Source organism: Neolamprologus multifasciatus, chromosome 4 (genome assembly GCF_963576455.1).
Source record: "Neolamprologus multifasciatus chromosome 4, fNeoMul1.2, whole genome shotgun sequence".
Lineage (NCBI taxonomy): Eukaryota > Metazoa > Chordata > Actinopteri > Cichliformes > Cichlidae > Neolamprologus > Neolamprologus multifasciatus.
In genome coordinates, this window is record NC_140442.1 from 8,719,236 (window position 1) to 8,734,650 (window position 15,415).

Genomic DNA, 15,415 nt, shown 5'->3' on the forward strand with positions numbered 1-15,415 from the left:
TATAAAGATCGATTGTCTGGAATTCATGAATGTTTATTTTTAGTCAGCCTTCTCGGAAGAGCTCATGCCCACTAACTGGATCTCATTGAATTACTATCATAAACATATTACATTCTTTTGTTTTTCCAGAAAGCATATTCTCTTATTGCTGCTACAATAAAGAAAAGAAAGGAAAGGGAGGGGGGAGGGACGGACGGACGGACGCACAACAACCAGACTCAATATTTTGATACAAAATTCAAATGTATTTCTCATGATTGTTAAATTTCATAATGCAAGCCATCAACATTTATTTATTTTAACATAACGTCCACAAGGACAAGTGCAAACCTTCCTGAAATTCGAGAGGCGAAACACAGTAATACATAAAAGTTACCAAAGTTACCAAATACAACAATATAATGACGTTAACATCCATACAATGATAAAACAAAACAAAAAAATATCACAAACTCAATATACATTTTCAGTACTTTCTTTTGAGAAAATGTCAATTCTCTGCTCCCGAGCATCAAAAGGCAAACATCACATATTCAAAGACATCTGGGGCTTCAGTTTTCCGTGACATTATATTTTATTCTGTTCCATATTTAAAAAAAAACAAAAAAACAATAATTATAATTCAGCCCCTGCGATTCCCTCTTTCCAAGGCTGATGTCACAAAATTTGACGAGCATGATATCTAATGGCAACCTTGCAGCAAAACAAAAACAAAAAACAAAATGTGCAACTTGTGCAAAGGTCAACAAAACAGACAAAAAAGAAAAAAAACCTGTAATATTAACAGAAGTGAGGTTAAAAGAGTGGCACTTAATGAAAAAAATAACAGGTCACATGACAAAAACGGGGTGTTGCAGACTGGTTAATATGTACAGTACATCGTGTGACACCTAACTGTGCTTGATGAGCCTTTGGTTTTACACAAAAGTCCAATAACAAAATAAAAGTGCTCATGATTGTCCTCAATAATAAGAATGCTACCATATCCATCTTAACCTCAGGCATCGATGTGGCTTTGACCGTTTGAGGGGCTAAAATGGTACAAGACACACATTAATAAACAATACAGTTAACGTCTGGCTTTCGCATAGGGCGCTGCTCATTGCTTTCATTCTTTTTTCTTAAGTAGATCCACCTGTCAGAATGCTTTACTTTCTTCAACTCGTCACAGAAGGTCTGTCTGGGTCACTGAAACGTAACTTGTTTAGATGAGAGCACACACTGAGTGAAGTCATCCAAAGAAGTGGGAGGCCATCTCTCCTCTGAAACCCCGTCCGAAGGCTAATTGGGGATAAAGCAGTATGTGTGCAGGAGTGAACTAGCCAGCGTTCAGCTGAGCCAAGTTCAGATTTATCACATAAGGCAGCAGTGCAGTCCTCAACAAAGTCCTTGTTTTCTCCCACTCCTTTGTCCTGCATCTTCAAGCCCTCTCATATTCCTCCTGTACAATCATTCTAACTAGCACTGAGTAGCGTGTATTATTTAACATATACACAGTGACACACACAGGCGCAGGCAGAGGTATCAAGCTCACAGACGTCGCAGCAGTAGGAGCAGCCGGGCAAACTGCAGCCACTCAAACATCCGATCAAAACCAAGCACCTCAAGGCTTAAAGGTTTTCAGGTTCTGCTCCATGGAGTTTAAATTTACTGAGTCCCTTTCTGTGAAACATCAGTCAGCAAATGACCTCCTGCTGGATTTCGGGTCTTGTGCAGAAAGGGGGCTCACTGAAAGAGAAGGCACCACGGCCCGCCTTCAGCTCACCTTGGCCTGGGCACCTGAGAAATGACCCAATCACGTCTAGCTCAGGGGACGGAGCTGGACTCTCTGGTTCCGATTCGGACTGACTCGTCTCCGGCTCATCCAAAGAGGACGGCGACCTGTTGTGGAGGTGTGGGTGGGATTTAGGACAGGAGTTCAGCCAGGGGTGATTGAGACATTCTTCTGCTGTGGCCCTCTTCCTGTATACACAAACACAATAACACTGTGCATAAGTGGAAAAATCCCAGAGACATTACATAACAGATTGATTGCCTAGATCTTCAGATTCACTCAAGACATTTTCTTACAAGTTGGCCAAATTACTTTTCAACATTGGGCACGAAAAGCCACAAAGACAAGATTTTTTTCCCCCTCCGTCTCTAACCGATTACTCAGACGGTGAAATATCTGCCTTTTTCCAGTGCTGCCACTGTACTCCTGCAATTAAATGATACTGACTGGAGATTGTGTGTCTGCATCTGCTGATGCTTTTCTAAACACATTAAGGTATCTTTTTTAAAGATCTTGGAGAGGTTCCGCTGAGTTTAACGAAATGGTAATGCAGGGAAAAGGTAAGACGCGCATCAGTGTTTGATCTAACGTCAATCCAAAAATGCTGAACTAAAAGTTTGCTAAATGAGTAAAATTCGCAACCAGCATTTGCAAGAAAGGAAACGACGTCTCGCCCAAGTGACGCAAATCTTGTTACCACAAACGCTCATTTAGACGTGTGCCGACGCGTGCTTTCGTGCCGGTGTGAACCTGACTCACATCCTCGGTGTGTTAATCTGCTCAAAGTGATGCTGATGGAAACTCTCCACATTAAGCCATAACATCTATTCATCTTCACCTTTACTGTTTAAAAAGAGCCTCACCTTGGGTTTTTAACCAACAAAGACTTGATGAAGTCAACAGCCAGCGAGGAGATGCCCTCGAATGTATCCGGTGAATAGTCTATGTTGACTTGAGAGATGTTGAGGAATGTCTCCTGCTTATCAGCACCCAAAAAAGGAGACTCGCCCGTGAGCATGACATAAGTCAGAACCCCAATACTCCTGGTAAAGAGGAAGGAGAAAGGAGAAGGTGGTTATGGGGCAAGTCATTGTCGTTCATGGTTACACAGTGTGTTGCCCCACACATCTGGCTGGCTTCCACTATTCTATGATGAGCCAATTAAATGCAAGTATGTAGCAAGGTTTGTCTTGTGGTCAAAGGTCTAGACACAAAATTGTCTTTTGCACGTTATGGAGGTGATGTCATTGCCTTGAATATTTATCTAGATTAAATTAGCTGTGTGTGGCGTCCTCTAACATGAGTGGAAATGCTATCTAAAGTAGCACACTTACCACATATCTGTAGAAGTGCTAATGGGTTCATAGTTCAGGATCTCTGGGGCTGCAACAGAAACGCATGGCCAAAGTTAGTCACCTTAAAATGTGCTCACATTTTAAAAAATAAAAGGAGACATGCAGTTTTGGGTAATTTGTAGCTGAAAGCAGGACTTACCCACATACTCTGGGGTACCCAGGATCTCCCTGACTTCTGTGATGTTGTCCATTCGTCTTGATAAGCCAAAATCCACAATACGAATGTCCCCTAGAGGTGTGGCACTGGTCAGCAAGACGTTCTGAGGCTGGAGAGGGCACACACGCGGATTAGGCAAAGGTTACATAAAGAGATGAAGACTGATTATTTGAGCAGCCTGAGGTAATTAATTACGCATCTACGAGCAGTAAAGCATTTGGGAAAACTAATCCTGACAGGATTAGGGGTCTAGGTCGTCAGTCAACTTGCTAACTGGGCCTTTGAGCCCAGATCATCCAATAAGCCTATCAGACAATTCTGAAGAGAGGTAAAAGCATTTCTGCCAAATACTTAAATGGCTCTATGGTTAGTCTATGTAAATACTGTAGTGTACATACAACTTAAATCCGGGCCAGGCTGGCCTAATGCCAGATTTAGCTGGAACAATGGGATACATACAAGAAAGAGAAATCCAAATATCAGACTTGAGCCAGCAAAGGCTGAGGAACCACAGGAATGCTTCGATAATGAAGGATTTCTCTTCTGAAAACAGTTTGACACAAGATCTCAAACATTTTAAAGCCCTTCTAAAACAATTTCGTGCATCTCAACGGATAATTTTATCTAGAACACATTGTGTAACGTGTAACCAGAAGCCAGACACGTCATGATTAATTCGTGAAATGCGAAGAAAGGAGACGTGAAAGAAAAGAAAATCTCAGTGACGGCTGCTTTGTTACCTCAAGACACATCAAAGAAAACATGATAGTTAGGTCAGATGCTTTTATAAAAGTGATTCCTCAGGGAACAAAGTCGTGGCACGCTGAATGAGCTGTGGTTGCATAAGAGAAATAAGATCTTCCCCACTCTGACTCTTGAGAGAACGCACTGTCCTATATTTGTCATTTACATTTCTTGTGCATTTACCTTCAGATCCAGATGCACCACATTATTCCGATGCAGAAAGGCCACCCCGTTCAGGATCTGCCTGGCCAGTCGTATCACATCTTTCTCTGTAAAGGCTTCGTCGTTGTCCGCAACACACTGGTTGAAGATTTCACCACCGGCGGCACTGGAAGAAAAACACAGGAAGGAAAACTGAATAAAAAGAAACTAAGGATAAGATGAGAAGAACATAACTTTGAGTGGATAACCACCCAGTGAAGTTTAGCTTGGCTCCCTTTCATTTGCACTTGTAATAATAAATTGCTCCTCGAAAGTTACAAACACACCCTTCCACTCAGTTTCCGTCACATAAGTTGGCAATGCAAATTATCAACCTATTGCACAAAAAAGGAAAAGAAAATATAAAGCCATTACTGCTTTCTTTACAATTATATAACCATTTCCCCCTCATTTGTGTTAGAGAAACAAAGTTCATCCACATCTACACACTGTAATCGAGTCCAACATAAATCAGTGTTAGGTACCCCGCCTGTGTGAGTACTTTCCTCTTGTCAGGAATATTGCAGAGATAAGAATGGTCATATCAGCAGCTTCAGATAAGCTCCTACACAACCTCATATACTGAAATAAATTCACTAAAACAGGGGAAGGAAATAGACAAAAAACAAAAACACCCGCCACCTAACCACTTTGTAAAAATATTTTCTTGAAATAGAAAGAAAGAAGCAGAGAAGTGTGAAGTTTGTACCCGCTTCGTATGAGCCTCAGCATGCATCGTTTTCTACTCCTTTACTCGAAACAAACTGCTTGCTCATTTTGGAGTAATAATAAGATTCCTGCACAGCCCTGCTGTGCTTGTATAACAACGTTAAGTAATGTGGAGACATGGTGGATTTATGTTAGGTGCTCCATCAGTTCTAGCAATGCACGAAGCTGACAGTCGACTCCCTCCAAAAAAACACTGCAACCATATGTGGGGGATTTAGAAAGCAGACATGCTTTTTATCTTCAGAGGAAATTTTGTTTGTCCCAGCCCTGGGCACAAATGTTACATAAGCTGCACCTTCCAGTCCCTGTTAGGTCCTGGGCATGGCTGTTATATAAGCAGCACCTTAAAATCCCCGTTAGCCTTCTCAACCTGCCAACTTCAATAACCTGAGCAGTAAAAATAGAAAGCATTTTGTTTTGGGTTTTGGGCACTCTACCTCTCTCAGACCCAATTCTTTTTTTAAACTCTTAGCAATAAATACTTGCTTGCTGTAAACACAGTCAATCCCAGCTGATGACCCCCAGAGTACTTAAGAGCAGTGGCTCAATAGGTTTACGCTGATCTGCACATGTATACCAAATGAATACAAGCTGGATATTGATGCCTTCATGTGGGTGAAGGAACTGAAGGAATTGAAGGAATAAGTTAGTCTGATGGATACTTTAATAAAGACCATTTGCATATATTGTGGCCAAGAATGGCAGGCTAATTCCCTGAAGTCTGAATATTGTTGCTGTGCTTTGGAAGTTGATGCATTCCCTACTTTAGAATGCAGGCAGACATCCTCCCTATCACAGCCACACTGTTTGAGCTAAATAATTGGTTTAAGACAAGAGTTAAGAACAGCTGACTCCCACCCAAACTCTGAATGCATAGATAAGAAAGCAAAAGGGGCAAAACAAGTCAATCCTCTGTTTGATTAGTAATCATTCTTTTTGGCTCATTACTCCTTGATAGCCCTCTGTCACCTAGAGCATGTTTCAGTTAAAGTCCAGTACAGCCAGTACCCCCCCCCCCCCCCCCCCCCACCATGGAGGACCTATCTCACCGATTACCTCAAGTTACTCTCCACAAAAAGAACTTAGAGGTGATTCGGTTTTCATGAAAGTGATCATCTCTAAAACTAGTCATTACCCTGGGGGTTTCTTTGGTACTGACGCATGCTGGAGCTGTATTTTTGAAGATGATTAGACTTTGACTTCATTTCTCTAACATTGACAAGGAAGTGGTTGTGGCTACAAAAAGTGTGTGTGCACACGACATTTTACCGGCAGGGCTGTGTGCTACTTTTGGGAGCTGCGCTTTGCTTGCTGCTTACATTTAAACCCACAGGAAATGGAAAATGGTTTGCAATTCTTGAAACTCATGCCGAGGTCAGACGGTTTGTGAATGCAGTTTTTCATTCGCTTGCTGTTAGTTCTTCTGCAGCTTTTAGGACATGCAGCAGGAAATAACTGACATTTAAAAAACAAAAAAAGAAGCTTTGTCAGAGCTAAGATGTCGTGCATGCATACGCTGCTTCAAATCCCAGCGCACCAACAACTCAGTGTAACTTCTTTGGCAGCTGAAGAGGAAATGTGGGCCACTGTAGACTGACCTCCTGCTATGTTTTCTCTGCAGGCATGCAGGGGTGAACCATAGTGCTACTTCCCCTTTCACACTTTAGTCAAGAGGTCAAACATAGCCTTCCCCATAGAGAAGCTTTTGTTCTACAGAAGCATTCCATGTCTGGGAAGGGAATAACTGGAGTGGATCCTGAGCAGGAGAAGGCTTTCTGCCTGAGAAGTGAGCAATTGTGGAACAGGGTCCCTGGAACATGATTCAAGGACAAACTCCTTTGTGTAATGAGGGAAGTGAGGTGGTTAAGATGCTAAGGGATCTTTCTAAATCCTAATTAAAGTGTTTCATGAAAGGAGTTTGATGACACTCGCTAGATACCTAAAGATTTTTAATACTGAACCACAGCAGGCCAGAGCCAAATGCTGAATTGACCTTGTTAGGGAACTGAATCAGCAGTGTGAACCACCTGCTGCGTTCACATGCATGTTTGAGAGTCATCACTGCCTTAACCAGATTCAAGCGGTAGCATCTAAATGAGTAATCTGTAGGTTAATGTTGTCATTTTTACACAGTAAGCATGCTGCAGTTTTACTGTGGTATTTAAAGTGACACTTCATCACAATCAGTTAGCGTAACAAGAAACTGAGGTGTTCACGCTACAGCGAGACGAGCGACTAACCACAGACACAGAGAATTTCCATTTAAGGTAGAGACCATGTTAAACTAGTGCAAGCCTGTGCATTTCACACGTGGGTGTGTTTTTTTTTTTTTTAAGAACTAGCAACTTGCCTAGAACTATGCCAGGAAATACTTCTTTTTTTTTTTAAATTCTTGCAAATCAGCCGACCATACTGCATAAAAACTAATTATTCAAACAGAAGCACCAAGCTGTGACGTTCTTATCTTGCAAAACACAGGATGTTGCATGACGTATGTAAGATCTGAGGCTTTTCCAACGAAACCTGTGCTTATGAAAAAGAATTATTTGTAAGGTACACCTGGGAAACCTGCGCAGAGCCTACCCCACCTTTCTCTTCACCAATACCTGGTGACCTAGTCACCCCCCTCAAGTTCTCTGCTATGGCTCAAACACTTAGATTCAGGAAGAATTATTTATATTACTGCTGTATGATGCCATTAGCTATCCAAAACACTGCTAGTTTGGGAAAGACAGTTGAATATTTGTGATGTAGAACATTAGTGACTTACCACTCGAGAACGAGAATGATCTCAGTGCTGGTTTCATAGACTTCGTGCAGTGTCACCACAAAGGGGTTTGCCTTGGCCAGCTCCAGCACAGCAATCTCATTTAAGATGTCCATGCGGCAGTCTTGGCCCTTCCGTCGCTTTCGCAGGAACTTGGCAGCATACTGCTTCCCTGTCGCCTTCTCAATGCACTTCTTCACAACTGCAAACTTTCCCCTGGGAAACAACAACAAAAAAAGAGCAACAGAGTTTAGCCATGAAGAAAAATCACAACCACCTTCCTGTGTTTTTTATTTATTTATGTTTTTTTTTAAAATTTGTTTAGACATGGGTCCATTTCCTTTTCAAATTGTTACTGGGTTAAATGTAGGTCACTTAAACTGCATACAATCCACTCAATATTTGACTGTTAAGAAGACATGAGGTATTTTGGAAAGGCAAACCAATTGGCTACAAGTGCAACAGTGAGGGTGCGGTTATGGAAAAGCCCAGAGATAAGGTGCTTATGTGGCATTATTTGAAAAATTTAGACCGTTATTCACCACTGATATGCTGTGCAAAGGAGGCATTCTGTTGATAGATCCCCCTTCTTTCTCCTGTTCCTCTAGCCTTCAGGAGGGTCTGAAGGAGAGCAGATAAGGCTGACACTTTTGGCAAGAGCGGCAGAATAGAGGGCAGGGCTCTGATAAGGGTATTGCTACTTTGTAGGTCAAGCAAAAACAAAGAGATGTGACAGCTTGGTTGCATAATGTCACTGGTAAAACACGGCAGACTATCTACGTTTAATTTTAATAAACATTGACTCCCCCCCCCCGAATGTACATTAATAGAGTCATAAAAGGTGCTAAGGGTCAGCTGTGGGTGAGGGCAGGATGTCCGATGCATTCAGAACTGCATTTGGGTCAAACCAACACAATCACCAGCCGTCTCTCCCAGGCTGAAAATGAGGCCTTGTGCACCACTTCCCTTTCTTCACAGCTGACAGCAGCAGGGACAAATGGAATTGTGTTGACACCTCCACCCAGACCCTCAGCCAGAGACTGCTTCTGCATTGACAGTCGTACAAAAGCTGACCAGTCAGCTAAACACAGCAGTCCTGAGACCAAGACCACCCACATGAATGTGACCGAGCAGGCCACACGCTGGGGGGGATGTCACAGTTTGACAGTCGAGTTAGAACCCAAGCAACATGAAGACAGTCACTGTAATCTTAACATCTACACCTAACTAACATCTCAGTGTTTTCTTAAGCTACACTTTAGACACAACACACAAGGCTTGGGGAAATTGAGCAAAAGATGCTAGAAAATAACGAAATAAATGAAGCTATTTTTCCTCCCACACAGTATTGCTTAAAGCTGACTGTGCTGCTGACCAAAAAACAGCTACTGTTCTGGCTGGAGTCTGGTTGTGTGCTGGCTGCCACCCCATTCCCCAGTCTCGCAGTGTAGTGACGAGTCATTGTTCAGACTGAAAAGGCAAAAGCCATCAGGGGCTTTTCATCCTTAATTAGCCAAGTTCAGAGCTGTGGGCTGGGTGCTACATATTAGAGTGAAAAGAAATGACTAGTGGTTATTGAAAAGAGCAGCCCAGTGGGGGTCCTTTCAAAGGCTGACAACAGGTCAGAGGTTACTAAACAAGGCCATCCTGTAGCCGGCCATGTTCACCAGGAAGATGAAAAGAATATTTTTGTTATTAAAAATAAAAAAATAAAAAAATATCACGCTATAATTTAACATTTTAAAAAATACATTTTCGCTTTTTTGGATTAAAAATACCAACACCTCACTGTTAACACAGAAAGGTCTTACCATACTCTGACTAATAATGAGAAGTGCTTTCTCAAATAATCAGCAATTGCAGTTATATAGTTCAAACAGTTCTCTTCAGGAACCTGTCTGAAACTCATCTGCTATCAATCACCAAATTTACTGTGACACAAAACATTCCTTTCCGCAAGATGGTGATAATTTGATTAAGAAACTGGTTTCCCGTGCAGTTTGCATTTTGTCTTCCCCAGAGGCTCACTGACTAATGTCTGAAGCGTAATGAAAAATGACAGCTCTTATTTGCCTTTTTCACAGACAGTCTGACACACAACCTGAGTTCCTCTTCCTGCTTACAGGTTGCCCACAACATATTTTGTGCCCATTTCTGCAGGAAACCATGCAGAGCGTGATAATGAGAAGGCTTTCAAAAAAGGGGTCAGGAGTCTGCAATCGTTGAATTATTGCCTGGTATTTACAGTTGAAATGTTCGGCATTCAAATGTACAATAAAGTTAATCTCCTGCCATGTGGCACTTACGTACATTCCTGTACCTAATGTGATTATGAAGCTTGATCTCAGGATGTTGTTGATCTGAAGTCATGGGAAAGGGAGTAAAAAAAAAAAAAAAAAAAAAAAGGGGGGGGGGGTGAAAGTTGATCTGTGGTAGTGAAAGAAAAGAGAAAAGTTTATAGGATGCTGTAGACTACACTGGTAGCCTAAAGCCAGCACGACAGGTCATGCTACTCTCCCTCATGTCCCAGGGTGTCTTATAAAAAGAAACTGGCTACTTACTGGGACATTACTGAGCATGTGCAAAAGAACAAACCTGAAGTTGATTTGTAAAAGCAGATAGAGTGCAACCAGCTGCTGAATTAAGTGAAACCTAAGGAGCGAAACACAGCTCATCTTCTTCATTCATGCTGCAGTGCTTACTAGAGAAAGTCATTGTAATTTGGCACATTGGGGAATCCCCAGTTAAATACAGTGGGAATCTGGAATTTCAGCTGGCATCCACAAACCAGCAACTGGGAGACATAAATATATATGTGGCTAAAGAAAGAGGAAGCCAGAGCAAGACAAAAAAAAAGGCACTGTTGGTAGACAGCTTATTTAACTTGTGGGAAAGCAGGTACATGAAACAGGAAAATAGTCAAGAAAGCAGCAAGAATGAACTATGTAGGTCAGGATTAGAAAGTCTTGCTTTGTGTTTTCGCATGTTTGATCATTAGTTGTTGCACGTATGTTTCTTGATGTCAGTGTAGATCGCCACGCATTCAGAACGATTCCTCCAAGTCCACTCTTTTTCAGTACCACTTACACCAGGATATAATGGACCGTGCACGCGGGACCTCAGCAGAAATAATAAGCAAGTCGAAAACCTTTTTCCTTAAATCGCAAAGATAATGTATAAGAACAGTCCATCCATTTCCACACAACTCGTTATCGTCACTGTTTAGAATTAAAAAATGTTTCAGAGTCTTAAAACTATTTAGCAGCTTCCAGCCAGGACTCACAGAAGCGCATTACCATTACGCGTTGCGTGTGCCAAAGCGCTGCCCCGCGCCAGCAGATGGAAAGCGCAATTGGAAATATTCAATTAGCAGGCTTCCCAGTAGCACGTGCAGAGAGTAACTCTAATATGATTAAGCGATTTGCCTAAATCTGTTCAGACTTTGTTGCAACGTCCAGCCAACGCACGAAGGTATTAGGATTTTTGTCAATGACTGCTTGGAGGAAAAAAATGAAAACCTTCAGGCAACAAACAAACTCACCTGCCCAGTTCTTTGCCCACCAGCTCGTAGCTGCCAGCGAACGGGTCAGTCCTTATCCTGGTGTTGATTTTTGTCACCATTCCGCTTTTGTTCATGGTTGTTGAATGTGGCATTGAAGTCGTGCCGTGTAATGAAACGATTCTTTCTCGCCAAATAAATACAAAAAATTAGACGACTTTCTTGTAAGCTCAGGTAAAAACTCGCATAATATTAATTATTAAATAAAAAAGGTCAGTTAGAGGCTACAGAAGCTGTTCGAAACCACCGGTATGTAATCCAGCTTAAGTGCGTCCCAAACATAAAGGTGATGCCTGCAGCAGCGCGACACAGTCAGTGGGGTTTTAGTACTACTATGCATTCCTGACAGTAAAGTCCTCATCGGAGCCCAGCCCCCTGCGCTGACGCTAAGCAACAGAGGCCAATGAATTTGCAGACCAGGACTTCCCAAGGTGCAAGCCAGCTGGTTGGCATGCGGCAGTGAGTGACCCGATCTTAACACGGCAGGTACGTATAACTAGACACGTATAGCATTAGTTTCGCTTTGATAGGTATAAGTATAACTTTAGCTGATAACAATCACTCGGTTAAACGGTAGCCTGTTGTTGTAAAATACACGAGTATAAGGAAAAATAAACATATAAACAGAAACCTATTTTATATCCCCACATAAGGCCATTTGGATGAGTCTGTTAATCGTAGGATACCATATCAGCTTTAGACTTAAAATAAAGGTAAACTCTAAAAGAAAGATAAGCGTCCAAGTACACAAGGGCACATTAATAAGACATAAACCTAGGTGCTTACTGAACCACTTACTTCTATTAAAACTTCCAAAACGGACACACAGAGCAAACAATAGGTACAACAAGCCAAATAGTTTAAAACTACAAACATACACAAAAACTCTCACGCTCAAAAATATTTAAAGTATGCTTGATGTCGTTGGTATTTGTTTGTCCTGATACTTGCTCTGGGCTTGGCTGTGGAACAGGTGAGATTGACTGCTGTCACATTTAAGCTCAGTCATGAACATGATGCTACCCTGAGGGTTTGAGAGCCTTCCGCATTTCTCTCTCTCCCCCCCAACCCTTATCTGTTGTCTGGTCACTGAACCTTTATGTCATCCAACAAGAATTCAAAGCCTCTCATTAGATAACACATCAGGTCATGTGGCACAACCGAAAGTTGGAAAGTCCACTAATTTTAATGTTTGTGCATCCTGCAAGTTTTCCATATATAGCCTTTAAAGGTCAAGGTCTATGCCAATCATAAGTAAATAAAACAGCACACAGATAAAAAAAAAAAAAAAACCCAACTTCTCCATCTGATACTAGTAGAACTAGTAGTGGATTTAGTGTTTCTGGTCTCAGTTTCTACTACGTGAAATAAAAGCATGATATCAGACGCTGTGAGGTGTTTGCTTTTATCAAAACGATTGGTGTTCTTTCCAGTAGATGGTAAGACTTCATAACCATGGGAGTTTGATGGTACCATTACTTATACAATCAATTAATATTTTGGTTATTATTTCAGGTTTTAGATATGCAAATATAAGACCTACGTATTAAAAAATCTATTGATAAAATAAATGACAAAAGCAATTTTGTCAGTGCTTTGTCCTCTCTAAAAGTCCTTGAAAGACTCCTACTAGCCTACATTCCCAATGTTTCAGTGAAGAAATTAATAGCTGCTCTGCCTTGAGGGAATATCAGCGATAGAGTTTAAAAAAATGACAGTATGAAAGTTTTTTTCTGTACTGGTTTTATGGCCTGTGGCTGATTACTTTTCCAGTGGTGGGTCACAAGCCCTACATAGCTCTTATCTAGCACACAGAGCAGGATTTGTCCAATTTTACCATACCAAAGCTAATTTTGTTTCCATAAACAGAAACTGATGTAAAAGACACCTATTGAAAGACCACATTCCTCAGGCTCTGCCGAGTCATTGGTGTGTAGCGACAGGGTTACATAACATGTTATGCCTCCTCAAATTGTTACCTTAACTCTAAGTGGACCTACTGAAGTCTTGACCCCCCTTTAACCCCACCTCCTGTGCCAGGCTTCCCATTAAAGCCAGGGTCAAAGTTCAGAGGAACCACGTTAGCGAAGGAGCTTTACTCGGCCCCAGAGACCTAATGAAAACACATACCAGCAAATTAGACTGCCAGCCTTCAGTTTGACACACATAAATATGAGAAGTTCAACCATGACCTGGGAAACGCAAAAAAACCCTCTCAGAGCCACTGTAACAAATAGGCCCAGTCAGGACTTGATAGGGCACAAGGGTATGTGATCATGTTCCAGTCTTTCCCCTGAGTTCGTATTCTCTCTGGTGGTGGGGCATTCACTGCCATTCATTTCTTAAAATCACAGTAGCGCTGACACAATACAAGCATTCATTTACAAGTTCCACACTTATGGGGCAATAGTGTTATCATTCGTTTCATCTGCTGGATGTTCATTAGATACTCAATTTTAGCTCTGCTTTTAGTCTCGGCCAACTTTTGATCTGCTTCTTTAGCGGATATGTGCTCAATTATGTTCAATAGCAAGTAACTGAGTGCGCTTATTGTCCATTTTGTTCTGATCGGGAAGTCAAATTTGGCTTTTGGAACTTTTCTGGTTATTAATGATGCTTTGAGATTGGAAACAGTTGCATGCTAGGTAGCTTAACTCTGAGCTGCAGCACGCTAGCTCTGTAAAGTTGAAGTGAGCTGCCGATTCAGTGACATACTCTCTGACCAACTTAACTTGTCATTTTAAAAATGCACTTTTATATAAATCACAGGTGGCAGTCATCCTCAAACAGGGATGTGATAGCAGAGGTTGTGATTCTTACAGGAGCTCCTGGACACCCAGAGAAATAAAAGGATGTTTACAAAGATGTGAACATTTAAGAATCGGGGTAAGCTTTATTTATGCCTTCATTAGGTAAATGTGTTAGAGAGACAGACTGTCTTTTGTCAGAATTTCCAAAGATGTCCTTTGTCTCCTCTTTTTGTTGCCTATGGCATCATTTAAAGGGGGATTCTCATTACATAAATGCTTTTCACCGGTGACTCAGCGACACAATGCTATTGAATGTTTTCTGCTGCTCCCTTATGAGACCGCTCGGAGGGCAGTACGGTTATATAAAGATCTCATACTCTGATAAGATCCCAGACTTTTCCTTTCTGTTTGAATGACCACAATAACCTGTTTCCACCGTTGGCTTGTAACGCAGAGATGACTTGAGTGAGGAATGCCGTGACGTGGCAGAGGGAAATGTCTGACTGATGCATTCTCCCTGTTTTTGGTTTTGTCAAAGAGCTCTCAATCATGCACCGTTTGCTGAGTCGGTTTGTTTTCTTTCTTTGCTTATTTGCCTTCACTTGTGAATGAAAAAAAGTCTGATGGCTGATGATAATCTCTTTCCTAGAACAAGCAGTTCATGAGACTCAAACGTTCGTAGGAAATTAGCTTTCTTAACAAGAACTAAAGGAGTATATGTGGGCTGCAAAATGTCAAATCCATAGATAAAAACTGCTTATTGCCTAAATTCTCTGTTTATGGTTCTTAGTTCTAAACCATTGTTTATGCAGAGAGAAGTTTCCATATAATGAATGGCTACAGAATCAGGCGGGTAATCTCGCCTCAGTCTATAGGCGTTCCCTGTCTTCTTTGGTTACTTATGCAGGGCTTCACTATGTATCGGATCAGTTGTGCAATTTGTCCTTAGCGAGCAACTGATGTTTTGACCCAGGAGTTTAATAGCAGGCATCACTTTGCTTGGGTAGAGAGCTAATCACTAGCAGGGTGAGGGCAGGCTAGCAGCAGTCGCATTTAACACATGACATCATACTTTTATTAACTTTTTCATTTGTACAGTAGCGTGATGGTGTTGATCATAGATCACAGATTGGTGCGATCTTCAATCTCTTCGCAGTGACCTCAGTGTGAACGGAACAGCAAAGGTCCCGCACCGTATAAAACTAAATAGTCCAAAACCGCTGCATGATTTAGTTGCTTAACGCGTTACCCACTGTGGTTAATAAAAATGCAAACATCTCCTCACAGGGATGAATCGGTGGTTTCCCAGACGCTGGTGCTGGAAGTCAATCACCTCAGGACTGCAGGATGACGTGCACAGTTGACGTTCGAGCGGTATT

At 41.7% G+C, this 15,415-nt stretch overlaps 1 protein-coding gene across 1 annotated transcript; it reads right to left on the bottom strand.

Annotated features, from left to right (window-relative positions):
* Positions 1–224: 224 nt before the first annotated feature.
* Positions 225–11,619, bottom strand: stk17al (serine/threonine kinase 17a like). Its single transcript, XM_085156278.1, has 7 exons — positions 11,269–11,619; positions 7,731–7,943; positions 4,214–4,358; positions 3,269–3,395; positions 3,109–3,157; positions 2,638–2,817; positions 225–1,962 (listed from the first exon to the last, which is right to left on the bottom strand). The coding sequence occupies exons 1-7, from the start codon at positions 11,379–11,381 to the stop codon at positions 1,677–1,679; spliced, it is 1,113 nt and encodes a 370-aa protein (XP_085012404.1). The 5' UTR covers positions 11,382–11,619; the 3' UTR covers positions 225–1,676.
* Between the last annotated feature and the right edge of the window lie 3,796 nt (positions 11,620–15,415).